The sequence below is a fragment of the Penicillium atrosanguineum genome, assembly GCF_028827265.1.
Source record: "Penicillium atrosanguineum strain IBT 20685 chromosome Unknown utg000001l_segment0_segment0, whole genome shotgun sequence".
Taxonomy (NCBI): domain Eukaryota; kingdom Fungi; phylum Ascomycota; class Eurotiomycetes; order Eurotiales; family Aspergillaceae; genus Penicillium; species Penicillium atrosanguineum.
The window spans coordinates 3,215,412-3,242,350 of NW_026623133.1; the positions used below are offsets into that span (position 1 = coordinate 3,215,412).

The following is a 26,939-nucleotide window of genomic DNA, read 5'->3' on the forward strand; positions in this document are numbered from 1 at the left end:
AAAGTGCATGCAGCTGTGCAAGTACATCCCTAAGAAATGAACCAATTGCGGTCATGACCCTGTTCATCCCGATCGATATGATTACCCTCCCTCCCTCGTGCCCATTCATCATTCAACTTGGCGACATGATATCTCGTAGTCCAACCAAGATCTCGCTCAATGCCAGAAAGTATTTCGATGACCGCATCCTGTTCATGCTGTTCCTGAAAGACCTGTCCGGCAACAAATAGAGCCTGCACAGAGTTGACCCGGAAGGGATCAGTCGAATTTGCAAGACTAATACCGCAAATTTCTCTAGCATGGTATATGACTTCTCTGAGAGCATGTCGATATGATCTCAACCGTGCGGAAACAGTCGATCGAATAGCGGTCGACTCTTGTGGCTCGTTCGCCAATAGCAATATCTTCGCTTGGTGGTAGCTTTGTACTGTTGCGGCACATAAGGGCAGGTCGAACCAGATCTGCTCAAAGGTATTGAAGCTTAGTTCAAGCCCTGGGCTTGCGTGGCCTAATCTTCTTGTGCGAGCAGTCGGACAGAAGGATGCCGGGAGGGAGTCGTGCCATCTCCCTAAGTCTGTCATCAGTAGATTCCATCTTTCCAGGAGGTATTCTTGGTTTAAACCGATTGAGAGCCGCTGGTGGCGTGGCAGTGCGTTGTGCTCGGGAGTCAAAGCATCTCCGGCTGTCAAGTGGTTTGCAAGCTTGCCGAGAATCCATGTGAGTTCGTTGCTTTTCATGTCTTCTTCGAACCCAGAAGAGTTCTGGTTCTCCATCACATCTAGAGGGCTGTAGGGTAGGAGCTCTCCGTGTTCATCGGTGGCTAGGCCTGCATTCTGCCAGAGACGAATGTCTTTCAGGTCCAGTCGAGTCTGGGTTTCGCTTATGACTGATTTGTCAGTCTGTATTTGTCTTTCATGGGGGGTTGTAAGAGCTTACAGGCACATAACAAGTCTTGTCTTGCAAGGCTCCAGAATATCGGTCCCTTGACAGCGGTCCTAGGGATGACAACCGTTGATAGGTCTGACATGGAGGCAGTCCTATCATTAAAAAGAGGTAATGCACTCAGATGAGCCCTCCACGCACTACCAGGGGCGTCCATTAACTCAAACGCACACAATATTGCGACGGCAGCGAGCATTTCCTCCTTTTCCGAGAGATTGTTCATATATGACTCCACGTCAACGGCGGTTTTGAGGTGACCAAGAGCTTGGTCGTAGTATTTTGCCGAGTTGTATCGCCAAATTTCTACGTTCGTCCAAGGAAGACCAGGGTATCTGGATATGATTCCAGGGCCTTCTCCAGCCTGGCTCGTGGTTTGACAGATGTGCCTGAGATGCTTTGCAGAAAGAGCACACACTGCGGACTTTAAAAGAGGGTTTGATGCTGCTATCACAAGCGCCTTGGAAGAGAAGTAGGCAGACGAGTCAAAAAGATCCATCCTTGGTTATCGTTAACAGCAGAATGTAGATACCATGTTCGTTTATACGTACCACTGTCCTGGACCTTGCTTAAAATGCCGCAACAAGTATGACACAAGGACCTTGTCGAAGATATCAATATCAAATTCTTCGCCAACCTGAACGGTAGAGGTATCTTCCCGAGGCGTGCTGTGATCTAATATCGGTGCATGATGAAGTGGAGAAGGCTCGAAATGTACACTCTCTGGGGCTTCATGGTGGACAGAAAGGTCATTTGCTCCTGTAGGGTATTGCTCCCCATCTACATGAGCTTCTTCTGTGCCTATGGCGGTCTCACCATCCTTTACAACTTTTGAGCTATCAGGTGCCCACGGATCTTCAATTTGTACAAACGAAACTGTCGAATATCAGCATGGTGAAATTTATCGAGGCTTCACACTAACGTTCAGTGGGAACATCTACCCAAGTAGGACTCTCCTCGATGGTGGGTGGCACATTCTCCCGCAGGTTTCTTTTCCTTCGCTTGCGCCCGGGTGTTGAACCAATTTTTTGGCTACGGAAAATAGAGCTTTCTCCGTAAGTGCACTCCCGAGAGGCTTTGTTACAGTTCCCACAAGCAGGCTTGGCCTCATCGCATTTCAACTTCCGGCCTTTGCATGTCAAACTGGGACAGCGGATAAGCGATGGGAAATATCAGCGGAGGATCATGCACGTACCAGCCGGAGTATGAGCGCATTCCTTCTGGGGATGTTGATGGCCCATGCGAAATGACACAACCTGGGACGAAGTTTTGTGATCGGCGCCTCAACTCAACCAGTCCAACGGATCTAACGTGAAGGTCTGGATATTTCTCGAATGCTGCGTCGCTGCCACGTGACGTGACGTGGGGGTTGGATGCCATGTGGCTTGGGCCACTGGACACGATCGGATTGAATTAACTCTTTTACTTTCACTTTTATATTTATGGAGTGCATACATATAGATGAATTTTCAAGATGGGCTGCATTCTATCTGTACATCTTGAGTCAACGTACAGAGCGGGCTGGGAATTCCTAAATGGTCGTTTTTGCCGGAGATGATGCACCCAATATAAATCCAAGGTTGTATGTATAACCCCCCCACCCCAACCCAACCTTGCCATCCTTCATTGTAATATTTCAAGCCCTGGCCAGAATGGCGAGATTCCTCAGTTATTGACATGAGACGCCTCCAACTAGGCCAGAATGTTCATTTATCGAGGACTAAGCTGCCATGAAGACGGAAAATGATTAGTACCCATCGGGTAATAGGCTAAAAAAGTAAAACTACAGGGTAGCATTCACGGCTGTCATCCTACCCTCTAAGCTCCAATCTCCGCTATGCTTTGATCTTCATTCCGGTTGACTTCTCCCCGACTTTTGTCCCCCCGCACTTGAGCTGACATTCTTATCTGAATGTTATTCTCTGGTTTTAACACCCACGTATAACTTGACTCCTCGCAGCTTTTTCAGTTCCCAATTACGAAGATCTCACCGAGGTTTTTCATAATGAGAATTTCCCTTTACAGATTACTGTCGATATCACTCCTTGGTCGGTTCCTGCAAGCCAATGCATGTATAACGGACGAAGATTGCGATCTAAATGGCGTATGCACAGGCGGTGTCTGTCACTGTGATACTGGATGGTTGGGCGCAGACTGTGGTAAATTGGATCTACGCCCCGGTCCTATACAAAACGGATATAATTTGAACAAGATAGGGACATCATCATGGTGCAATTCAATTGTAAAGGATCCTTTGAGAAATGACCGTTATCACCTGTTTGTGTCTGAATTTACACACCGCTGTGGGCTTGACTACTGGGCACCGTTTAGTCGCATCATCAGAGCCGAGGCTACCAATCCTGTCGGTCCTTATGAGTTCAAGCAGGAGATTGTGCCATCCTTTGCTCATAATCCGTCGGTTGTCTGGAACGAAGCAGAACAACAATATGTGCTTTATTCCATCGGGTGTCGGACAGAAGTACCCACCACTTGCAAGAGTCTGAGTTACTCCTGCGGACCAGGAAACACTCTGAACGGGGAGAGTGGAATAAGTGTATGGACTTCTCCAGACCTCCGCGACTGGACTGCCCACGGCCAGGTTATCCAAGGAGCCAACGATGGCAGCTGGGACGCCGACGTCACTAATCCTGCGCCACTCCATGTTCCCTCTGGATCTTCTGCAAGCACGCGCGATGTGGTCTTGGCCTACCGTGGTTGCCCGTACAACTGCTCTGGAGAAGAGCTGATCAACATGGCATCCGCCGGCGACCCCACTAGCTTTTACAAGCGTCTCCACCCTCAGAAGCCGATCTTTCAGGAACCAAGCGAGGATCCATTCATCTGGACAGACAAGCGTGGCAACTATCATATGCTAGTTCATTCACTTCTTCCGGATGGTGGGTTCGGGGATGGGCCCAATGTCGGCCGTCATGCGTTTGCAAGGTCATGGAATGGGAAATGGACTTTCAATAACGCGACGGTTGCTTTCAATACAACTGTTCATTTTACGGATGGACCGAGTGTGGATTATTACCGACGGGAGCGACCAAATATCTTCTTCAGCGACGATGGAATCATGAGGCCATTATTCCTGTCAACCGGCGTGCAGGAAGTCAATTCCACGAAGAGTTATTCCCTGATCCAGCCGATTGGGCATGGTAAATAGGCACGGTCTCTCACGACAAACATAGATCATATTGTACCTACAGTAGGCCGTGATTGAGTTTCCCGGGTAGTCGATCCTGTCAGATGTGGTCAGTCACTGCATGTCATAGATCACTTTTGTTTACAGTACAAGAAACAAGGATGAGCAGAAAGGCTTCAATACCGACTACTGTACAAAATACGTACAGCTTCAAGTGGATTTGATTCGCTGATGATAATGCAATTGCCCCCTCCAATCATTCAGGAGGCCTCGTCATCAGGTACTTGTGCATCTGTTACAGAGTGCCGATCGGAACTTGTTCAGCCCCTATTCTGTGTCCAGACCCGGGATGCCGACGCCTACCCGTAGCTTACCGGTATTATTGTGGGAGCTTGGCTAGGTGTAGGCTCTCCCAAGCGCCAGATTGCGTCAAGTGCCAAGAGACCTTGCTACGTTGTTTTTTCTTGTCTTCTCTTTTCTCAGGGGGGAACAGGGGGGTCTGTAAAAGGTGAGAGCACGACATGGTAGGTCCAATAATACAAAGGAGACAAATAGATTGAGGATTGAAAAAAAAAATAGAAATGAAACGTCAGCTACATGATTCGAACATGTGCGGGCGAACCCAATGCATTGCCGAACTGTGATCAATTCAGTAGATAATTCTAGTGCATCGCCTTAACCACTCGGCCAAACTGACGGGGTATATTTAATCCGAAGTGTACTGGAACTATACCTAGCACAAGATGGTGCGCAGGTATCTTTCATGGTCTCTGAAACCGTAATGGTATCTCGGATCGCCCGTTCTCCCGATGCCGCGCCACGGCCAATCTTCCGCTGCTGTGCAGGTCAACCCGGGCCTCTAATTGGCAGACAGGTGAATCAGCCCCCAGTCGGACGCTAGGGGGGAGAAAACACTGTTTCAGTATTGCCTTGAGTCTAGTCCCAGGGGAGTCTTTCAGCTCGGCTTGGTCGCTATTGTTTCCCCCCCTTGTCTAAGCGCTAATGGTGTTGTCAAACTATTTATATCCGATTGCAAGTTGCGAGACATTGACCCGCACTGGAACCTACTACCTGAACTGGTAATCTCCCGGGCAATGGGACCCAGAGATCCAAACCAGCCCCAACGACGAAGACCCGAGCCACAGAACTGAAGCCAAAGATATACTTGTTCAGACTCCGCAAGTGTGCATAGTCTATGACAGCTCAAATCCCAAGCGTGGCGTTGACCCACCGCGTCAAGCGAGATTTGGCCGCGCCGCGATTGGCGTGGAGAGAAGATGTTGGTGCCTGCAGTCCACTTTTTCTCCGGACGCGTGACGGTGGTGATTGGCGCGCATTGGACCCCAGGATCCTCCCTGGGCGAAGATTTGCCTGGATTTTGCCTAGTCTTGTCCCGTAACAGGCACCGTACGGCCCCATCGGATGGTGCTAATGTACGAACTACTCACAGGCTTGCGTTGGGTCCTTGGGATCCGTTTCTAGGTGGCAACCAAAGTCATGACGTCCTCTACTCCGGGGATAGTCGAGCCGATCTCACATTCCACACTAATTTTTTATGGTTCTATGACAGGATCTGGCCCTTCACAATGGCCCTGTCAGAAATTCAGAAATTTTCATCGGACTCCTGTCATCCAGGGGAGTGGGGGAAGTGGAAAGTGGAAGGCGGAAAGTGGAAATTCAGTATAGTCGTGTAAAGAGTCAAGGGCGCAGGGGCAGGATCTGTTCCTTCGAGACTTCAAATACCACCTTAGACACATTTGCGCACTACTGCACTTCGGCACTATACAGAGAGGCTACGACGCTGCCTTGAAAGCCAAGTGCAAGAGTAATTTCCCCCCTGCCCATCAGAGGCCCGCTCGGTCCGGGTAATACCGTGTACGGTAAGGGCCCCTCCTGGATTGTTGTTCTCCCAGGCTCGCTCTCACCTTCGTCCCTTTCCAAACCCTCACGACTCTCTCCTCCCTCTCCCCCTCTGTGGCCCTCGTCGTGGCCGTCCGTTCCTTATTTCGCCTTCGCCATCGCCATCGCCATCATCATCGCCTCTATTCTCGCCTTTTTCTCGATCCTGCCTGGTGCGGAAGATTCAAATGACCCTCGCTCGAGGTAATTAGAGACCTCCAGATTCTTGAGACTTTCCACAGTCGTTGCGGGGAAGTCGAACGGTCTGGGGGTCTGCTCGTCCATCTGGATCTTTTCCACCGTGATATTCTCTTCGTTATATTCTTTTCAGCACAGCAGTCATGGCATCCATTTCCCTCCCCCCGCAGTCCCAGTCTGGGTTTCCGCCGCATTTCGATTCTTCAGCCCCAGCAAACGTCAATTCCAGCCATCGCATGAGCATGCCGGCTCCATTGCCTAATCCGCACTTTGTATTTCCCGCTCGAGACCCTGATATGGTCGATTCTCCAGCGGAGACGTTGGAGAGTCGAGCGCCACCCGCATTGCCAGCATTTTCATTCAATCCCGGTTCCAATCAGACTTTACAACCTACACAGGCACATAATCCTCGAGCGGGTGGTCATCGGAGGCGACATAGTGAATTTGTTGGAGGCGACCAATTGATAACACCCCCGGGGACGATAAACGGGAAGAACCCTCATCTCAGACACAGCCGAGCGCTCCGTCAGGGCCGCCTCCTGGAAGAGGTCCGGGTCGACGTGGTCATGCACACCGTCGATCAGCGGCAGTATCTGGTGTCGATATTAACGCCATCAACAAGGCGCTCGCGTCCAATCTGACAGCGGGAAGTGCACCTTGCACTCCTGGTGACCGGCACTTCGACAATGGCCATGAAGACATTTCTCGACCGCTGTCGTACTCCGCTGGCAGCCTGGGTCGTCCAACCCCTCCCTCATCCCCTCAATTCGCCCCTGTTCCGCCAGTGCCCCCTGTGCCTCCTATCCCGGCTGCGATTCACGTCCAGCCGGCCCCGAGCAATGATGATGAAGAGATCGGACGCCCCGTCTCGGCCATTTCAGCGTCATCTAACGAGAACTCCCCGAACCACCAAGCAGTCAGATTTGAGCAGCCCGAGAATCCCCCGCCTGTCCAGTTGCGACCGACACAGAATCGCAGCTCCAAGCCGCGACCGAAAACTGCCGATGCATCCCTGGCTTTTGATTTGATACAAAGCCAAAATGTACCGGATGTACCCGCCGTCAAGCGCTCAAAATCGACTGGGCACTCTCGATCCCGCAAAAGCATGTCGACTGGGAACCTGGATGCCATGCTCACCAATAATGGGACCGACGATGCAAACTCGACGGATACCTCTCGCCCTTCTTACTCTGATGATGGCTCGGAGTCAAGCGATAGCGAACATGAAGGAGATGGAACCTCTCCTAAGAAACCGCGCAAATCGAAGAAGGCGAAGAAGCGTGTTCGCTCATGGGCAGGCGCTATCTTGACTCGCGGTAAAAGCAAGAAACATACAAAGACAGAGACCGATGAAAAGAAGAGGCCACCTGCGTTAACGCCTCCTATGCTGACGCGAACTAATTCGGAGGTTGGCTCTGTCTTGGATGTGGACTTCGATAATGACGATGTAGTTGTTCTTCGGACGCCAACCAACCCCGAGGGTACATTTGCAACCGCCGGGTCTGTCCGCGAAGAGCCACCATCACCTACACCTGCTTCTGCTCCCAGTCTTGAATCATCATGGAAACCGCGAAGCTTTTATGAACAGACCGCACAGGATGATACGTTGAGCAGCCCGATCATTGACCTTGATGCTGCCCTTGGTCCTTTCAATACCCCCGATATGCGACAGAATGCTGGCGCTCCCAGCCAGTTCTCTCTTGCAACCCAAAGAATGTATAGTGGTGGACGACGTGGAGAATTTGTCGGTCCAGAGATGCGATATCATCGTCGCACTGAGAGTGCTCCTGTCATGCAGCCATTTGATCGCAGCTCTCTGAGTCCGTTCCGCCTTGGGGGTGTGACCACAGAAGCGCCGGATGTCTTTTACGAGGAGGAAGAGGATGCATTCCTGGCCGCGAGCCAGTCTCCCCGGGGCCGCATGACCCCAATCCAGAGTGGCAGAGCGACTCCCGCCCAAAGTGGTCAAGCGACACCGGCCGAGGTTGTTCGTGCACGTGCAGTGCCAGAAGAGGATACCTTATCCGTCGAGAGCGATGACACAGCAAGCACCGTAGGTACTACGGGCACTGCGAAAACCGCGAAGACTGCGGATACTATGACCAGGGCACCCGAGGCAAGCTCTCCCATGAGTTCCCCGGAGCAAGCTGGCCTGGGCATCCGAGCGAATGATAAGGTCGCCGGTCAACCAGAAACTCCTTCGCTGGAACGACACCTGGCTGATCCGATGCATGAGTCCGGGAATCCGTTCAATGGTCCGCGTCGGAGCCCTATCGAGATTCTGAAATCCGAAGAGGGCCTTCCCAGACCACGAATTCCTCCTAGTCCTGAGGTCTCTCCCGGGTTCCTTGCTGTTGACAAGCGGCCGGCCACATCCCCTCACGAGCTGCCGCCCAGTATCCCTCCCTTCTCCCTGTCTGCAGGGGTCTCACCCTCGGATTCCTCCTTCCCATCCCCAGATGCACCACGTTCGTTCAATGACCGTAACTTTTCGAGTCACTCGTATCATCAGCTCCCTTCGGAATATCCCTACGCTTCGGTTGAGGATGTACCATCTCTCAGCAGCAGCGCATCGACCATGACCAACACCATGCACCGCTTCTCTTCCTCGTTCTTCCCTCGTGCTCGTCTTTCCACCGATCGAGCTGCATCTTTCTCAGCTGCTGTCCACCGGCGCTCCAGTCAAGCGAACTCTTCCAAGAGATCTAGCTTGGCCAGTCTGTCGAAACTAGTCGGTGGTCCTAATTCTGAACGCAGCAAACTTCACCAAGAAGAGAAGCCCCCTGGTGATGTACCCGATTATTCCAAGAAGAAAGGTCGACGACTTAGTCGACTCATGCACTTCTGGAAAATCCGAGACAAGGAGAAGCACGACAATGAGGCGGTGTCTTCCGAACGACCGATGTAAGAGTTAACTCTTTGGTCTTGATGCATTTATTTGATTCCCGGCGCAAAAACCTCGGCATAGCGATATCCTGTCAGAGTCCCGTTTCCCTCACTTCTCTTCTCTTCCGTTGCTGTTCACCCCACTTGCCTGGGCACTTCCGGTTCTGTACATATTTGGCTCCGGTTTCTTGTGGATTCTTTTGTTTCTTTTCTCGGCGGCTTTTGCTACCTTCCGTCTCTTTGCAGACGTGTCATTACGAATTTTCTTTACACTCAGGTTGCAATAGCCCGCTCCGGAGTATGATATGCTCTATTCTTGTCCATCGTTTATGTACCGGTGTGTGAGACGCCCGGGTTGATTGACCTTCTCTACGATCGCTGTCTTCGGACCTTCCCTTTTTACTTCTTCTCCTTTTGCACAACGCCAGAATCTTATTCTCATCTCGTCTCAGACGAATATTTATTCCTTTTTTTCCATGGCGTGGCTGTATCTATCTGTTGTATGTAGTATGTATTTGGTTTGCTGTAGTGGCAATTTGACATTGATAAGCCGATAAGCAAAAAAGTTTCCCTTCCCCCACATTTGCTCTGCACTACAGCACTTCCCTAGTCATCACCGAGACCTTGAGTATAAACAGTCTATACTCCGAGAGAAGCAATGCCCCAGGCAAAAAGCGACCGCAAAAGGCCCACGCCCCCTACCAGCCTAGACTGCAAGGCCTCGAACCGAAAAACCAGCCCAAGCCAGCTGCACCACGCACCCGCCAACAAAAAAAGCAATCGGATCGCAAACCCGACCATGAAAACCATGCAATCGACCTCTCCACTACAATCCCGATCTCCCTCCAGCAACTTCTGCTAGACGTCTTCAAAACCGCCCTGTTCACCCGGTCACCCGTATCCATCCAATCTACAAATTCCTCAGACCCCGCTGCAGAGCAAGACAATGAGCAGCTAAAGCCCACTGAAGGAGCCCAATTAGACACAAAGTCACTCGTTCAGACTATCAAAACACATCTGTACCAGCGTGATTTCGACTCCGCTTTTACGGACGCGGATGATTCTCTTTTGCGCGTTTACGCGCTGCGATGGAGTGCTGCACGCGCGCTTGGATATGCGGGTATTCTCAAGGCTGTTCTTCGATACATGCGTGCTGAACATGGCTTGAATGCCAATACGCGGGTGGTATCTATTGGCGGTGGTGCCGGGGCCGAGATCGTTGCGCTTGGGGCTGTTTGGAGGGATTTGCATGAAGGTGTTGAGGGGCTAGGGGGACGTCTTGAGAGTGTTTCGTTGAAGAGTGGCGATGAGACAGATGTATCGAAACCTGCATCTCTTGATGTTGTGGCTGTTGATATTGCCGATTGGTCGAGTGTTATTGACCTTCTCGAGAAAACGATGGTTTCATCTGACGTGCCTACTCCGAAATCGTCGAAGCATCAGCCGCCGTTGACGGGGTCTAATGTCTCGGAAGGGGGCCTTTCTGTTTCGTTTTCTAGGACTGATGTCCTTACTATCTCGGAGTCTGATCTGAAAGATGTCGTTCATGGGACCGCTCCAGCGACTACTCCGCCCTCTCTGCTGGTGACGCTCATGTTCACGCTGAACGAGCTCTTTTCTACTTCCATGGCGAAGACTACTGGTTGGCTTCTGCGGATGACTGAGATTCTTCCGCCCGGGGCGGTGTTGCTTGTTGTCGATAGTCCGGGCAGTTACTCGACTTTGAAGTTGGGGAAGGATGGGGTTGCGCAGGAGAGGAATTATCCTATGAAGTTCTTGCTTGATCACACGCTGCTTTCTGTTGCGGAGGGGAAATGGGAACGGGTGCTTTCGCAGGATTCGAGATGGTGGAGGAGGGATGCTACGAGGCTAAGATATGAGGTTGGTGAGGGGGCGGGTTTGGAGGATATGCGATATCAGGTGCATTTGTACAAGCGATTGGCTTAGATAGGATCATATATAGAGGATACCGGAGTACATAATGATTCATGAGTACATTTTCTATCATACGAAGGAGTAGAAGTATTTGGAGTAGAGGTATTGTTATTGCTACAGGTCAGAAAAAAGACGTGGACGAAGCCACTTCGCGCCTCGGGGAACATGCACAGTCGATAGAACGCCCTCGGACACGGCGAGCGATTAAATGGTACATTTCAGTAATGGGCGCCGCCAGCCCTCACTTCCTTATATCAACCTCCTAAGAGCGCAGACCCAGCAAGAGGCTAGTGCTCTTGCCACCCTCCTTGCCTTCGCCGCCAGGCAGATATGTGACGTTGGGGTTAGAAGCCAGAGTCTGTGCGATCTCACGGCTGGCATCGATACGACGAATCTCAATCAGACCAGTGCCGGCCTTGGCGACGGCCTTGCTAATGATTTCGGCGGACTCGGCTTCACCCTCGGCGCGAATAACGTTGGCTTGTCGCTCCTGCTCGGCGCGCTCGACGATGAATCGTGCTCGCTCGGCGTCTTGCTGGGCGATCTGCTTCTGCTCGACGGCCTTGGTGAACTCCTTGCCGAAGGTCATGTGGGTGATGGAGACGTCCTCCAGGGCGATGTTGAACTGCGCAGCGCGCTTGAGGAGGTCGGTACGGATGCGGTTGGAGACGGCTTCACGCTGTGTGATGAGCTCGGCGGCGTCGAACTGGGCCACGATGGCTTTGAGTACTTCGTTTCCGATGGAGGGGAGAACACGCTCGTCGTAATCGGTACCATATGACTGTGAAATGCTATGTTAGCTCTGCACCAGATAGATTCTCAGTGGTAGCTCTTACCTGGTAGATTTGGGGCAGCCGCGGCACATCCGGACGGTGCAGCACACGGAGCGTCAATGTGACCATTTGCAAGTCCTTACTTCCGGTGGTAGTCGAAATATTGCGCGGCTTCGTCCGCACGTCGTAGATAATAGCCCGCTGCAACCAGGGGACCAACAGGTGTGTGCCTTCGTTGACGACTTGCTCCTGCACACCAGACAACCGATCGAAGATGACAGCCCGCGAACCGCCCTTGACATCGTAGAGGGAGGCGTTGAAGAGCATGGCACCGACGGCCACGGGGCCGGCCAGCCGGTAGATGTTTTGAAGGGCGTTGGCCATGATGAATAACGTGGGTAGAGAGATCACCTTGAGGCAGAATAGCACCAAACTGATGGATGATGTCGAAAATGTGCTTAGTCATTTTTTCCTAGTGGCCGCTGAGAACGCCCGTAGTCCAACTTTGCCCGACTCCGTCTTTTCCCTTTCCGTATCCCCCGTCACCTCTACACCCTCGTTCTCCTTCCACTCAATTACACATTTCCACAATGGGTGGTTCTGTCGATCCTAAGAACGGCCAGTGAGTGCTTCCCTCGACTCTTTGCTGTCCGTGGCCGCCCGAGCCTGTGCCTGTGCCCGGATGCACCCGCTCGAGCGACCGAGCACGACCCGGCAGCAGACTAGACTCCAACAATGCGATTCAATTCCTGGAGTTGATATTGACTAGCTCATGTGCTAACAACGATTTGCAGCTTCATCGGCACCTGGGGCGAGTTCGGTACGTTGACCAGCCTTCCTTGAATTCCCGAATGCGCGTGCGAGATACCGACCGACCACGGATCACCTCGACTTGGTGGAATGGGGCTCTCACGACGAGCGGAATCCTTGCAACTGGACTCGACACTAACCCAATTGACTTGCAGGCTGCCCGACCCCCAGCGCATCGCCACCTACGCTGTCTCGTCTAACCGTCAGCGCCCCTTCGCCGGTGCCTTCCACGCTGCCATCTTCAACGTCTTCCGCCGTTTCCGCAACCAGGTCCTCTACGTCGCCCCTCCCTTCATCATTGCCTACGCTGCTATGAACTGGGCCGTTGAGCGGTAAGATTGACCCATAATTTGGGATTGTGTGCCCAGGGCGAGGCTGACACATTCCACAGCAACGAGTACCTTAACTCCAAGCCCGGCCGCATGCTCGAGGGTGGTAGTGGTGAGGAATAAATTGCTCTTATTGAATTGAACTGAGTCGAATTGAGGATGGAAAAGGGTATATCGGGGCACGAGATGACAATCCGTGCTGTCGCAGCTGTATCAATTGTACAGTAACTAGAAAGCAATCGACAATTTTGAGTTTCCTATGTCTGCCGATTGGCCTCGCTGTGGGGTTTCACCATGATTTAGAGGGATGTTCCGACTGTTTCATGTAGTTCACGATCTATAGATCTTGGGGGGTCACCAGTAAGCGTGATTTGGATAGCTTCTATTGGCCCCGAAGGCACCCCCCTCCAGAAATCGTGCAACACGGGTGCAACAAGCTCCGATAGCTTAGCGTCTCCTCTCTCCCTCTCTCTCCCTCTCTCTATTTCGGTTGGCCTGTCTGATTGCTGCCCAAGAGCCAAGAGTTACCCTACGTGAAATCTCCCCTCAGTTGCCTGTCTGGGTCAAAGTGGGGACTTGGGAAAAATCGCCCAAAGCAGGCAAACTCGCGCAGCTTTTACTTTTTCTCGCATGCTTCGAACTCTTCGTCCTTTCTCCTCTCTACGTTCCTTATCGATTAACACTCGTCTATCTTACAAAATGAGCGAGATCACTCACCCCACTATCCAGGGTATGTCTATCTCCATCTGCGTCTCGATGTCCATGTCCACGTCAAATACACAGCTACACAGCTGTTCCTGCCCCGCCTCGTCATCCCACATCCCACTTCCGCCGTCACCCCTCCTTGGGACCCTCAATTTTTTGAAGCTCTATCGCTAACTCCACTAGATGGCTGGTTCTCCGAGCGCTCCTCCATGTGGCCCGGACAGGCCATGAGCCTCAAGGTTAACCAGGTCCTGCACCACGAGAAGTCCAAGTACCAGGACGTCCTCGTCTTCGAGAGCAGCGACTACGGCAACGTTCTCGTCCTCGACAACGTCATCCAGTGCACCGAGCGCGATGAGTTCTCGTACCAGGAGATGATCACTCACCTCGCCATGAACTCCCACCCCAACCCCAAGAAGGTCCTTGTCATCGGTGGTGGTGATGGCGGTGTCCTCCGTGAGGTCGTCAAGCACGAGTCCGTCGAGGAGGCTGTTCTGTGCGACATCGATGAGGCCGTCATCCGTCTCTCCAAGAAGTACCTCCCCGGCATGTCCGTCAGCTACAAGCACCCCAAGGTCTCCACCCACATCGGTGACGGCTTCGAGTTCCTGAAGGCCAAGCAGAACGAGTTCGACGTTATCATTACCGACTCTTCTGACCCCGAGGGCCCTGCCGAGAGCCTCTTCCAGAAGCCCTACTTTGAGCTTCTCCGTGACGCTCTCCGCGAAGGCGGTGTCATTACTACCCAAGGTTGTTCGTTCCCATTTCTTTTGTTCCATCCTGCCCACTGCCCATCTCCTCCCCTATACTCATCAATCCATCCACCTCTCTCTCTCTCTTTCTCTGTCTGTCTTGTTTTGTTTTATTATATTCCTTGAAAAGAACATTGGCTAATTTGATCGCACTACGCCGCCAACCAACCCGCTCTACGGGCTCGGTTTCGCGGAACTGTGCTTTTGTCTAACAGCTGAGAACCAATGGCTCCACCTTCCCCTGATCGTTGACCTCAAGAAGTCCTGCGGTGAGGTTTTCCCCGTTGCCGAGTACGCCTACACCACCATCCCCACCTACCCCTCCGGCCAGATCGGCTTCATGGTCTGCTGCAAGGACGCCACTCGCAACGTCCGTGAGCCCGTTCGCTCCTGGACCCGCGAGGAGGAGGAGCGCCTGTGCCGCTACTACAACCAGGACATCCACCGCGCCAGCTTCGTCCTGCCTAACTTTGCTCGCAAGGCTCTTGGTGCTTAGATAAACATGGGTGGAAAATAAAATGGAGAGATGAATATATCATGATGAATGAAACTCGTTCCGGTGTGATCTTTTCTTGTCTAGTCAAGATTCAACTAGTAGTAGCATTCAAACTGTAAGATGTGGCCGTTGAATCCATCAATATTCCTATAAGCATGGTTACCCAGGTAAAACATTTTGAAGGACTTGGGGCAGAAAGCGAGTAACACCCAACGCGGAGGTTTCATCTAGCATTAATAAAACGAGATGAAAGAAGATGAATGCCAGTAACTAGATTTGGACCCGCGCTCTTTAGAAGAGCTACAAAATGTTAATAGGGCTCCAAGTGAGTCTATACAGCCCTCGAGGATGTCCAACTCCGAGACTTCCATCCCACCCCACAAGCTTCAATCAACGATGCAATCTCGTATAAAGATTTGCGCATTTATAATGATTGTGATATCTATTAGGGCATGTATAAAGAAGCTTTAAAAAGAAGGGATTCCAAAAATTCTGCGGCTTTGAATCCGTGAGTCGGTATTAGTAGGGTTTTGACGTAAAGCCCACCCCAGGCACCAACAGCCGAGCTTTCTCAAATGTCTATTCACAAAAAAGTTGTACTTCCATTTAGCTGTCGTAGTTCACTCGATTCGGGCACCAAGGGGAGCCGAGACAATATATGCTTTTTTTTTTCAATCTTTTTTAAAGGGCATATAGGAACTTTTGAGGCCTACGTAAATCCCGAGGTCCAACATCATACTATACACCCCCGCACCCCACCCAATACTACCACATCTCTATAAACTCTACAAACCCCAAGCAAGTCTCCAACATTGAACACTCCATAAAAATGCCCGAATATACCCACCATATCGCCCTCCTAGGCGCAGGCACAATCGGCCTCTCAATGCTAGCCCTCCACCTCCGCCGCCCCGACACAAAAGTAACAGTCTTCGACCCACGCCCAGACTACGAAGTCCTCCTGCGCGCCCAGCTCCCCTCATTTATAGACTCGACCCTAACAGGATCACACTCCGATCCACAGAATGCAATCACCGCTCTGATCGAATCATCCCGCCTCTCATTGGCAGCATCCATCCAAGACGCCGTGCAGAGCGCGACTATCATCCAAGAACAGACGCCGGAGAAACTCGACTCGAAACAGGCTCTTTGGAAGGAAGTTGTGAGGTTTGCGGATACGGAGGCTCATCTTTGGAGTAGCTCTTCTGGGATTGCGGCTTCCATGCAGGTTGCTGAGTGTGAGGAGAATGTCAGGGAGAGGTTGGTTGTTGCGCATCCGTTTAACCCGCCTCATTTGATGCCTCTCGTTGAGATTGTGCCTGGGTTGCAGACTAGACCTGAGCGAGTGGCCTTCGTGAAGGCTTATTTCGAGGCTGTGCCTGGTCCTTCGCATCTTCCTGGTTCGAAGGATTCTCAGGACCAAGGACAACATTATCGGCCTGTTATACTGCATAAAGAGGTACCTGGGTTCGTGGGCAATAGGCTTGCTTTTGCGCTGATGCGGGAAGCGTGCTATCTGGTTGGGGAGGGGGTAGTATCGGCTCGAGATCTGGATTCTATTGTGACTTCTAGTCTGGGACCGAGGTGGGCTGGCAGTGGTGTTTTTGAGAGTTATCATGCTGGTGGTGGGGAGGGTGGGATTGCGGGGTTTTTGGACAAGTTGGCGCCGACCATGAAGGATGTTTGGGGAGATTTGGGGCAGATTGATATTCAGACAGAGGGAGGCGATGAGAAGTGGAGAGATGTCGTTGTTCGTGAGACGGAGGAGGCGTATGGACCTCGTACTTCGGAAGAAACGCGGCAGAGAAAGGAGGTTATGTTGAGGGGGACTATTGAGATGCAGAAGCAGTGCTGGAGCAAGGAGTGATCTCTATTCTCACAGAGGTCGGGCACGTATTGTAAACTGCCTAAACACATTATATTGCGCTATTCATTGGTATTTGGGGTGTGTGATGCGTCTGCATGTAACCACCTCGAAAATAGTCACATTGGGGCAAAACAGGCAAAGGTTGCAACATTCGAACGCAATTGAAAAGCAGTTGACCATAGTCCCATTTCTCTTCGTAGCTATCGACATCCCTTTCTACCGGGCCAGTTCTCCTAGCCCACGCCCGGACATCCGTCCCGGCCGCCCCTCGATTATAATTCTCGTCGCCTCTTCGACGAAGCTGCGCTTATACTTCTTGCTTTAATCTGTTAGTGATAGCTGCAAGGATCAACCGTCTAGAACAGAGTCATTTATATTGTCCCGAAGGCTAACCTATGCCGAATGAACAGGGTATGATGACATCTGACATCGCCACGGCGAATTTAGATTCTTCTGTCAAAGTATTCCTTTCTAAAGGCTCTTCAGTACGCCAAGATAGATAGCCTATGACTATAGGATCTCATTTACACCTTGTACTTTAGTACCATGTGATCTTACGATGCAAGGCATTGGTGGTAATCGACAGACGCTCTATCGCATTCTTAGATATTGGTTTCAAGGGCTGTCGCTCCTTAACTAGTAAATCATAAAATTTTAAAGCATTAAGCCACGCTTTACAGGATCTGCTGGAAAGCGCGGTTGACGGGGGAGCGGACGTTGTGGCCCTTGTAGAAGTCAATGGTGGCAATGGCGCGCTTGCTAATGCCCTCGGGAGTGAACTCGAATTTCTGGCGGTCGTTAGTAATTGGAGAAATAGATCAAAAGAGAATAGAAAACTTACGGCGTACACCTCCTTGTAGGGACCAGAGGCACCGAAGCGGTTGAGACCGAACTGCTCGTGGGAGTAGCGCTCCCAGCCCATGGTGGAGCAGGCCTCGACGGACAGAACGGGGATGCCGTCGGGCAGGACGGACAGACGGTAATCCTTGTCCTGAGCATCGAAGACCTCGAAGCAAGGAACGGAGACAATACGGGCGGCAATGCCGTGGTTCTTCTGGAGGTAGTCGGCAGCCTCGATACAGATGCCGACCTCGGAACCGGTGGAGATGATGGTAACGGCGGCGTTGGGGGTGTCAACGGCGACGTAAGCACCCTTCATGGCACGCTCAATGGTGGACTCCTCAAGCTGGGGCAGGTTCTGGCGGGTAAGGGCGAGAACACTGGGGGTGTGCTTGGAGGTGATGGCCATGTAGTAGGCGGCGGAAGTCTCGTTGCCGTCAGCGGGGCGCCAAACCATGCAGTTAGGCAGAGCACGGAAGTGAGCCAGAGTCTCAATAGGCTGGTGAGTAGGACCGTCCTCACCCAGACCGATAGAGTCGTGGGTAGCGACGTGAATGACACGGACGCGGGACAGGGCCGACAGGCGGAGGGCGCCAGCGGCGTAGGAAACGAAGTTCAGGAAGGTACCGCCGGCGGGGATGACGGTGCCGTAGGCGGCGAGACCGTTCATGACAGCAGCCATGGCGTGCTCACGCACACCGTAGCGGAGATAGCGGCCAGACCACTCACCAATGCCGAGGGAGGGGGCTGGAAGTCGACGGCGTTCTTCCAGCGGGTGTTGTTGGAGCCAGTCAGATCAGCAGAGCCGGACAGAAGCTCAGGAATGACGGAGTGGATCTTCTCCAGGACGGCCTCGGACAGCTTGCGGGAAGCGACGGCGGCATCAGTGGACTTGTAGGTAGGGAGGCTCTTCTCCCAGCCCTCGGGCAGCTTGCCGGAGAGACGGCGGGCAAGGTCGGCACCCTCGGTGGGGTACTCCTTTTGGTACTTCTCGAAGAGCTGGTTCCACTCCTGCTCCTTAGCGGCACCCTCGGCGGCGTGGCTGTGGTACATGTCGTAGACCTGCTGGGGAACGACGAAGCTCTGCTTAGGGTCGAAGCCGAAGCGGGCCTTGACACTCTCGGCATCATCGGCCTTGAGGGGGTTACCGTGAACACCGCCAGTACCGGCCAGCTTGGAGCCGAAACCGATGGTGGTGGTGAGCTTGATAACGGAGGGCTTGTCAGTGACCTGCTGACACTTGCGGATAGCGGCCTCAATGCCGGCAAGGTCATTGTCACCGTCCTTGACCCACTCGGTGTGCCAACCGTAGGCCTCGAAGCGCTTCATGACATCCTCAGTGAAGGCGCACTTGGTGTCACCGTCTAGGAATGTGTTAGCTAAGGATCGGGCCTCTTGGCGGGAGACATTGGGTTGATCTCTTACCAATGGAAATGTGGTTGTCGTCATAGATGGCAATGAGGTTGCCGAGCTGCAAGTGACCAGCCATGGAGGCGGCCTCAGAGGCGATACCCTCCATGGCGCAGCCATCACCGAAGAAAGTGTAGGTGTGGTTGTTGACGAGCTCATAGCCGGGCTTGTTGAAGACACCAGCGGTGTGAGCCTGGGCAATGGCCAAACCAACGGCGTTGGCGAAACCCTGGCCAAGAGGACCAGTGGTAACCTCAATACCGGGGGTGTCGTGAGCCTCGGGGTGACCGGGGGTGATGCTGTCGAGTTGCTGCGAAGGGAGATCAGCGCGGGGCTCCTGTGCTACATTGGGTTAAGAGAACTTACGCGGAAGTTCTTCAGGTCATCCATGGAGAGCTTGTAGCCGAACAGGTGCAGCAGGGCGTACTGCAGCATGCAGCCGTGGCCGTTCCTATTCGATTGTCAGGACGGGTGTTCTTGTGATGGAGATATGCTCCGGAAGGCAGGGCTTCAGGCAATCCCAGGGATACGGGCATCAGGAAAGACACATACGAGAGAACGAAGCGATCACGGTTGACCCAGTCGGGGTTCTGGGGGTTGAAGCTCATGAACTTGTTGAACAGAACGTGAGCCACGGGGGCCATGCCCATGGGGGCACCCGGGTGGCCCGAGTTGGCCTTGGAGGTGGCATCAACCTGGAAGAGAGCGTCAGTAAGCTCGTATTCATCTGGAATTTTGTGATGCTACTGGTCCCATGTGCAAATGAGGCGGATAGCCCCTCCAATTGCACCTGAGAGACCTTAGCAGACGGGGCGAGAGGACATACCGCGAGAAGGCGGATGGTGTTGATCGCCAACTGGTCCAGATCAGTGTTACCCATTTTGGCAGATACTAGCTGTTTATTAGCTAGTGGATTGGGGTTGATGGATAAGATACTCACTTTCAAAATATGTGGGAGATGAGAAGAAGAAGAGAGATGGCTTTCAAAATATGAGGAGGGGGAGGGGCAGTGGGTATGACGCTGTGGTGGGGCGAAAGCCAGTCCCTCCGCTGCCGGCCGCCTTCTACTCATCGCTTTTCATTCCCGGAGCTTTTGAACGGCCAAGGCCAATGCTTTGGCTCTTGTTCCTATTTTTTCCTACTTCTTACGTGTCAAGGGCTACTGCAGAGAACGAAAACCATCGCATCACATCCCATCCGTAGCTTCCGGGAGCACGAGCCAAGTATTGTTCCTCGGATTCAATCTCTTCGTTTAGGGTACACTACCGCTCCTACGAGTTCTGCGGTGGGATGAGAAGTCTCCGTAGCAGTGTCGGGCTCCCAACCGTTTGGCCTATGTCCACACCTTCACCGGGGCCCGTCTCGGAGGACGCTGCTCCGGGACCACGAAATTAGCCGATCTCTCCATAGCCGCTTTATATATCGGGCCTGTCTACCCAACAACCTATTCTAAGTAGCAAAAAGAGCACATGGTAATTGCACCGGTTTCCCTGATTAGGCCAATCCGATTTGATGTCGGCTTGCAGCATTGGAGGGGTAAATCCTACACTCCGTTGGGGGACCCGGTGTGCCAGAAACAGCGTAGCCGCTGGGGGGCGCTTACTCATCTGAACATTGGACGGGTGGCAGTCCTCCGGTTTTATGGAGATCTAGAGCTTTCTGAAAGGAGTCCGATTATCAATTGAATGATCTAGTATGAAGCTGTGCTACCGCTTCACTGTCCTCGTCAGCTTTGACTCAGCGGTCTTTGCTAGCAGCTTCTTGGGTAACAGAGACCCCTGCATTGCTGCATGAAATTCGAGGATCTTCCTAGCATGACATGGATATATGACATGGCGATGCTTTTGATACTCGAGGTCCAATAGAGCTATATTGAGCGGAAATAATCGCAATTAGGTTTCAATTGGCGGAAATTCCTGACCGAAGTCACGGGTAAATAGTTGGTGGATCCGAACTATATCAAACTAAGTAGACTGTTCTGGTCGGTAATTGAACCCCGCTTGTAAGGAAACCGCGTGATTCAGTGGACTTTAAATAGATGAGGAGAAATAGGGCGGTCTTTGAAAGTACCCCATTCGGGACCTTTCCACAAGCTAGGGCTCCACTTGCAGGGCAAGCCGACGTGGAGATCCCCCGACAGCGCTATACGAGAGACCCTGGACCTTATTCAACTATAGTAGCTGGTAGGAGAGGCAGTTGATGTCAGCTTGCAGATGTGCAATGCACCATCCATGCAACCCTACTTCTGTATAACAGCGAAATACCGGGGAATAAATTACGAGACTTAAGATGATAGAATATAAGAACGTTGCATCCATCCATTAGCAAAGTACCACACCATCAAATCCCTCAAGTCCCTCAAGTTCAATTGTGGACCACCCAGAAGTAAAATATTCACCTGCATCCATCCATTAGCAAAGTACCACACCATCAAATCCCTCAAGTCCCTCAAGTTCAATTGTGGACCACCCAGAAGTAAAATATTCACCATGGCCGAAGCCAGTTATGCCTCGGCATCACAGACCGACGTGTAAGATATCGTTCAAATTGCACAGACGCAAAGCAAATTCTAACAAAACAGACTCATCATAGGTGCTGGGCCTTCTGGCTTGATGACAGCCTACTGGATGGCCCGTTGCGGCGTGCGAGCCCGAATCATCGATAAAAAGAGCACCAAGGTGTTCACCGGTCAAGCAGATGGGTTGCGAGTGCGAACTCTCGAAATTTTCGATAGCATTGGCTTCCAACACCGGGTCCAGCATGAAGGCCATGTGGCCGTTGAGGCCAACTTCTGGGTATGGCTTTATCTAACGCCTGGTATATTAACTAACGCCAAGACAAATAGGCGCCTGGTCCAGATGGAACCTTGATTCGTCAGGGCCCATTCTGCAGCTCTAAAGTCAACGAGTCTCCGTTTCACAACATGCTTCTGAGTCAAGGACGAATTGAAAGGTTCATTCTCGATAGTATTAAGCAGTACTCGAATCTCGAAGTTGAAAGGGGTGTCATCGCTGAGTCATTTGAGTACGATGAAATTGTCAAAGATGACCAGAATGCATACCCCATCACTCTCAAGTTGCGAACTCTCAGTGAGGACGAAGTGACTCCTTCCAACAATTCTGGTGAAGGAAGGTCGCATTCTGTTCCTGACAAGCTCAAAGATAGTGATCTACATCCAGATGATTTGGATGACTTGATTCAAGATAGCAAGAGTCGGCAAACGAAGACCGAGATTGTCAAAGCCAAGTATCTTATTGGATGCGATGGTGCCCACAGCTGGACCCGAAAGCAGGTCGATATTCCACTGGAAGGGTCGAGTACAGATCATATTTGATAAGTGTGCAATTAGTCCATGAAAAAGCCAAAGCTGATATCCATTAGGGGTGTGATCGATATTATCCCCATCACAGACTTCCGTGAGTTCTCGGACCGGGCTCATAGATCTTAAAATGACTTTTAAATTGTTAGCGGACATCCGTCGCCTGGGCACTGTGACCAACGCATCAGGCACAATTCTCGTCATCCCTCGTGAAAGACGACTGGTACGCCTCTACGTGCCCGTGCAAGTTGTCGATGTCGCCAAAAATGGAAACGCTCGTTTCAACCGCTCGTCAATCACTCCAGAGATGATCAAAGAGCGAGTCCAAGCTATCTTGAAGCCGTACACATTCGATTACAAAGTCTGTGAATGGTGGACTGCATATCAGATCGGACAGCGAATCGCGCCCACGTTCGCGAAAGATGATCGTATCTTCCTCGCCGGAGATGCAGTGCACACTCATTCTCCTAAAGTGGGACTCGGCATGAACATGAGTATGCAGGATGGATTTAATGTCGGCTGGAAGGTTGCTTTGGTTGCAGCAGGGGTGGCTAGTCCTGCTATTCTTAGCACGTATAATGCTGAGCGCCATCACTTGGCTGAGATGTTGCTTGACTTTGATCGTCACTTGTCTGGTCTTTTCACCGATAACAAGCCATCGAAGGGAATCCCAGAAGGAGGTTCTGATAAGACGGAGAACATGATCAAGGTTCTTGAGACATTTGAAGATTTTGCGGATGGCTTGAAGGCTTTCTATGGTGCTAGCCCGTTGGTCTGCAAGTTTGTCAATGAGGACAAGCTTAACCCGGGCCATCATCTGGTTCCGGGTGAGCGATTCCCACCGGTCAAGCTACGCAAGCAGGCAGATGGAAATACACAGTGGACGACAAGAATTTTCGAGAGTGACGGTCGATTCCGACTGGTCATTCTTGCTGGAGATGTCCGTAATGAAATGCAGAAACATCGGGTTGACACTCTTAGTCGGTTTCTGTCTGGTCAGCTCAAAGAAAAAGCTTCGCCTTTGAGCAGATATAATGCGATCCCGGGCCGCTTCAAGAGCCCGATCGATGTGGTGACGGCCCACAGCGCATCTTGGAAGGAGACAGAGTTCTTCGACTTCCCCGAAATCCTACGTGACCTGGACGCCACATTGGGCTGGGGATATGATAAGATCTGGTGTGATGACGCATGCATATGGGATCGGGACTGTGATGGCAAAGGATATGAGAAGTGGGGAGTAGACCGCATGCGTGGATTGATGCTGGTTGTTAGACCGGATCAGTATATTGGCTGGGTGGGTGAGCTGGAACATATGGATGAGATGACCCGCTACCTAGACGGTGCTCTGATCAAGGTCGTGACTGAGGAGTAGGGCATTAAAGGTAGAGCTATATGAGAAGGGAATAGGGAGAAGAAAATCAATATCATTTGCAGCTTTTTCAATTTTGGTGTCAGGATGTCGTTAGCGGTATTAGTTGATCTATACGGGTTTTTGTTCTTGTGATAGCGAGGACAAAATTAAACCGAGGAACGTGAGTTTTGCAAGGGTCATGTCATTGATAAAGAGAGAAGGGGGAAGAGTTCATATGTTGAATGAGGAGAAGAAAAGGTAACAAACCATCTATCGCCTATTTGAAGAGTTGAGGCCGTTATACACCCCTGTCCATAATTCCCGTGCATTCGGTATTGGGGCTTATCTTAACGCTGGGATCTATCTTTGGCTTTAGGTCTTTGATTGCTTGGGATGGCTCGAAGAAGTTTTCATGCAGTCCCGTCTACCCCGAAATGGTGACTAGGTAGATGGGAGAGTTTCAGCATAAAGCTCGGCTTTTGAGACCAGTTGGTGCACCAGAGTCAGCTGACTGATTTATTTGTTACTAGACTATGGATGAAGCATTAAGTAGGATTCTCCGAGGATGCAGTACCAACCCCCAAGCGACAAAAAAGCGATCGACTTGCGAGGTTGAGACAATGTGAAACATGTACTACCTGAAACCTTCTGTGCACTTGCAGTGCTCCGATACAAGTCCCCCATATTTAATTTCATATTTCACTTCTGATACGAATGCTGCATCTTCATTAGGAAGATCTTGGTCACCTGCGATTTACTTGCCTGCTCTTTACATGAGTTGTAGCCTCAGGCTTCGAAGTGTTACTAAGCACATTTGTCTCGCGACCGGTCTTGGCATATCTCAACTTGAACAATGACGTCCAGCTCTGATCCCTTGAATGACAGATCTAGAAAGCTTTCATAATTCATTATACGTTCGAAACTGAGTGGCAGCCCTCATGAAGCGGGAATATCTCCAGCTGGGTTCACTCCCGGCCTGGCTCAAGCTCAACGGGATCGATGCCAATGGCGTTGCATGCCAGCAACTTGGCTCAAGTGAGAGCGGAGCAGATAAGGGCAATGCTCTTGTAGCAATTGAGAACAAGTCCAGCGGTGAAAGTGATGCTTCGCCAGAAGTCCTCCTGCGGGTCCCATCGAGCTTGGTACTGTCGTTGGAGACCGTTCATGACTACTCCAAATCCGATCATCATCTTCGGGAGGTATTGGAGGCTGTCGGCGATTTCGGAAGGGTACGATACTTATATCTTAAAATCATTGTTTGATATGTTACTGATTTGTGTCAGACCCCGAGAGGTGCAATCATGATATTCCTTCTGGTACAATTCACACATTCGTGTCTGGAAATGCCCAAGCACATAGGCGTTTCAAGTCCGTGGACAGAATACATCAAATTCATGCCACCATGTTTCCCACTGCCTACATTTTACTCAGCCGAAGAGCAAGAGCTGCTGAGGGGAACTTCGCTCGGAGATGCAGTGGCAGCCAAGGAAAGCTCTCTGGAGCGGGAGTTTGAGCATCTCAGGCAGTCTACGGAGCACATAGACTGGTGTCAGTTGTGCTGGTGGGACGAAGGTACGGGCAAGATGACCCTTGATGATTTGAAATATGCCGATGCTGCGTACCGGTCGCGTATGGTGGATCTACCCGGAAGTGGACATGCCATGGTGCCCTGTGTCGATATGGCTAACCACACCTCGGAAGAGGAAGTGAATGCGCTGTATGAGGCTGACTCGGATGGAAATGCGATTCTGCAGCTGCGTTGGGGCAAGAGTGTACAACCTGGCGATGAAGTGACTATCACGTGAGTCTCTGATCAAACGGATTATGGCCTTTGTCGGCGAACTAAACCCCTGTTAGATACGGCGAGGAGAAGCCCGCGTCCGAGATGATCTTCTCCTACGGGTTCCTCGATAGCAACAGAACCGAGGCAAAGCAGGTCTTCTTAGATATGACAATACCAAGTGATGATCCTCTTGCTATTGCCAAGAACATGATATGTCGGGAGGCCCCTGGAATTCGGATATCCATGGCTCAGGACACATCTGAAAACTCACATCAGACGATTTGGGATAGCTCCATTGTCTGGTGGGCGTGTGTGAACGAGGAAGACGGTCTTGAAATTGGGGTCACCCAGACTACAGAGGGAACAAGAGAGCTGGAAACTATCTGGAAGGGCGAAAATATCCGAGCGCCGACTCAACTTCGAGATCTCCTAGCCACTGACCCGGCGTGGGAAATCTTCCAGCTTCGTGCAGTTATGCTGGTACTTGAACGACTAGAAGCGCAACTCTCAATTCTCCAGGAGACAGAGGAGGTCCTGAACAACCTTCGCGAGAATGAGACACTTTTCAATAACCTGTTCAGACCCGAGATATTTACCCTGGTAACCCGACTACGAAAGCTCGAAGCAGAGCTACTGGAGCAGGCTGTCGGTGACCTCTTAAAGCAGGTGAGTATATACTACTGCCCAGAAGCGAATTCACGGCCAAGATGCTTACTGACAAATGCTGGCAGAGAAAGGAGTTGATCGCATCCAAAACAGTCACTGCGTATCTCGCCCAGCAGCAACAAGCCGAGGAAGTCGAAGATTTCTCATAATATAGCTATGAAAGAATGTAATTGGCCAAGTAACTAGCGCGCGCAACAAGAAATTACCACGCGAACAGACCCCGGATTTTTCCAATAGAGTTACATACCCACCCATAGTATCGGGGGCATTTGAGGGGGCAGAGCGGGGTGCAAGTATTGCGAATACTATGACGTTTGGCTTGAGATCATCAAATTTACGGAGCCATCTGTTGAGATCTGCAATGCTAGACTGATCGACCTTGGTCCCTAGTCGAAACCAGCCACTACTTGCGGGGTGCCGACAGCCGCATATCGGGGATGATCGGAAGAACAGGTCTATTTCTTGGATGGTACAAGGAATCCTTGTTTTCAAGCAGAGGCGGGCATTTCGTGACGAAGGGACCTCGGTACGATGAACGCAGCAGCATAGCTGGACCGTTAGACACCAAATACAGTCGAAGGATCCGTCGAGACCCGTTGATCGGGAGCCGAAACCTCGGGGACTAACGAGGACGGGGTCCCCGGCTGCGGCAAGGTGGGCTCTGTGGATCCTGTAGTATCCATGGTTCAACCCATTCTCGCGATTCTCTCGGCCAAAACTCGCTATTCATGATTCGGACATTGCCTCATAATATGATACTGTTTCATTCAATAATTCATCCACTTTCATTGGTGATCTCCTTCTTCCAAGTCCCGGGTTCTGTACAGTACCGAGGC

The 26,939-nt window shown here is 51.5% G+C and overlaps 10 protein-coding genes across 10 annotated transcripts; 7 read left to right on the forward strand and 3 right to left on the reverse strand.

The window, feature by feature from the left end:
- Nucleotides 1-29: 29 nt before the first annotated feature.
- On the reverse strand, nucleotides 30-2,319 carry N7443_001250 (Zn(II)2Cys6 transcription factor domain-containing protein; the record flags this gene model as incomplete). The annotated part of the gene is made up of 5 exons (XM_056881306.1): nucleotides 30-886; nucleotides 937-1,439; nucleotides 1,491-1,815; nucleotides 1,862-2,082; nucleotides 2,135-2,319. 5 exons carry the CDS (start codon nucleotides 2,317-2,319, stop codon nucleotides 30-32), a joined length of 2,091 nt encoding a protein of 696 aa, XP_056746544.1.
- A 625-nt stretch (nucleotides 2,320-2,944) lies between these two features.
- On the forward strand, nucleotides 2,945-4,105 carry N7443_001251 (uncharacterized protein; the record flags this gene model as incomplete). The annotated part of the gene is made up of 1 exon (XM_056881307.1): nucleotides 2,945-4,105. One exon carries the CDS (start codon nucleotides 2,945-2,947, stop codon nucleotides 4,103-4,105), a length of 1,161 nt encoding a protein of 386 aa, XP_056746545.1.
- Nucleotides 4,106-6,324: 2,219 nt separating this feature from the next.
- On the forward strand, nucleotides 6,325-11,014 carry N7443_001252 (SAM-dependent methyltransferase; the record flags this gene model as incomplete). The annotated part of the gene is made up of 3 exons (XM_056881308.1): nucleotides 6,325-6,619; nucleotides 6,712-9,085; nucleotides 9,667-11,014. The coding sequence occupies 3 exons, from the start codon at nucleotides 6,325-6,327 to the stop codon at nucleotides 11,012-11,014; spliced, it is 4,017 nt and encodes a 1,338-aa protein (XP_056746546.1).
- Nucleotides 11,015-11,264: 250 nt separating this feature from the next.
- On the reverse strand, nucleotides 11,265-12,159 carry phb1 (prohibitin subunit PHB1; the record flags this gene model as incomplete). Its single annotated transcript, XM_056881309.1, has 2 exons — nucleotides 11,265-11,783; nucleotides 11,839-12,159. 2 exons carry the CDS (start codon nucleotides 12,157-12,159, stop codon nucleotides 11,265-11,267), a joined length of 840 nt encoding a protein of 279 aa, XP_056746547.1.
- Nucleotides 12,160-12,675: 516 nt separating this feature from the next.
- Nucleotides 12,676-13,037, forward strand: N7443_001254 (ubiquinol--cytochrome-c reductase subunit 8; the record flags this gene model as incomplete). The annotated part of the gene is made up of 2 exons (XM_056881310.1): nucleotides 12,676-12,917; nucleotides 12,977-13,037. The coding sequence occupies 2 exons, from the start codon at nucleotides 12,676-12,678 to the stop codon at nucleotides 13,035-13,037; spliced, it is 303 nt and encodes a 100-aa protein (XP_056746548.1).
- Nucleotides 13,038-13,613: 576 nt separating this feature from the next.
- Nucleotides 13,614-14,867, forward strand: N7443_001255 (spermidine synthase; the record flags this gene model as incomplete). The annotated part of the gene is made up of 3 exons (XM_056881311.1): nucleotides 13,614-13,644; nucleotides 13,803-14,372; nucleotides 14,587-14,867. The coding sequence occupies 3 exons, from the start codon at nucleotides 13,614-13,616 to the stop codon at nucleotides 14,865-14,867; spliced, it is 882 nt and encodes a 293-aa protein (XP_056746549.1).
- Nucleotides 14,868-15,696: 829 nt separating this feature from the next.
- On the forward strand, nucleotides 15,697-16,734 carry N7443_001256 (uncharacterized protein; the record flags this gene model as incomplete). Its single annotated transcript, XM_056881312.1, has 1 exon — nucleotides 15,697-16,734. One exon carries the CDS (start codon nucleotides 15,697-15,699, stop codon nucleotides 16,732-16,734), a length of 1,038 nt encoding a protein of 345 aa, XP_056746550.1.
- Nucleotides 16,735-17,408: 674 nt separating this feature from the next.
- On the reverse strand, nucleotides 17,409-19,864 carry tktA (transketolase tktA; the record flags this gene model as incomplete). Its single annotated transcript, XM_056881313.1, has 7 exons — nucleotides 17,409-17,522; nucleotides 17,576-18,262; nucleotides 18,304-18,938; nucleotides 19,000-19,294; nucleotides 19,351-19,435; nucleotides 19,537-19,679; nucleotides 19,811-19,864. The coding sequence occupies 7 exons, from the start codon at nucleotides 19,862-19,864 to the stop codon at nucleotides 17,409-17,411; spliced, it is 2,013 nt and encodes a 670-aa protein (XP_056746551.1).
- A 1,609-nt stretch (nucleotides 19,865-21,473) lies between these two features.
- N7443_001258 (putative phenol 2-monooxygenase) lies at nucleotides 21,474-23,675 on the forward strand (the record flags this gene model as incomplete). Its single annotated transcript, XM_056881314.1, has 5 exons — nucleotides 21,474-21,514; nucleotides 21,566-21,779; nucleotides 21,830-22,296; nucleotides 22,366-22,400; nucleotides 22,453-23,675. 5 exons carry the CDS (start codon nucleotides 21,474-21,476, stop codon nucleotides 23,673-23,675), a joined length of 1,980 nt encoding a protein of 659 aa, XP_056746552.1.
- Nucleotides 23,676-24,592: 917 nt separating this feature from the next.
- On the forward strand, nucleotides 24,593-26,252 carry N7443_001259 (SET domain-containing protein; the record flags this gene model as incomplete). The annotated part of the gene is made up of 4 exons (XM_056881315.1): nucleotides 24,593-24,883; nucleotides 24,938-25,455; nucleotides 25,512-26,103; nucleotides 26,169-26,252. The coding sequence occupies 4 exons, from the start codon at nucleotides 24,593-24,595 to the stop codon at nucleotides 26,250-26,252; spliced, it is 1,485 nt and encodes a 494-aa protein (XP_056746553.1).
- Nucleotides 26,253-26,939: the final 687 nt, after the last annotated feature.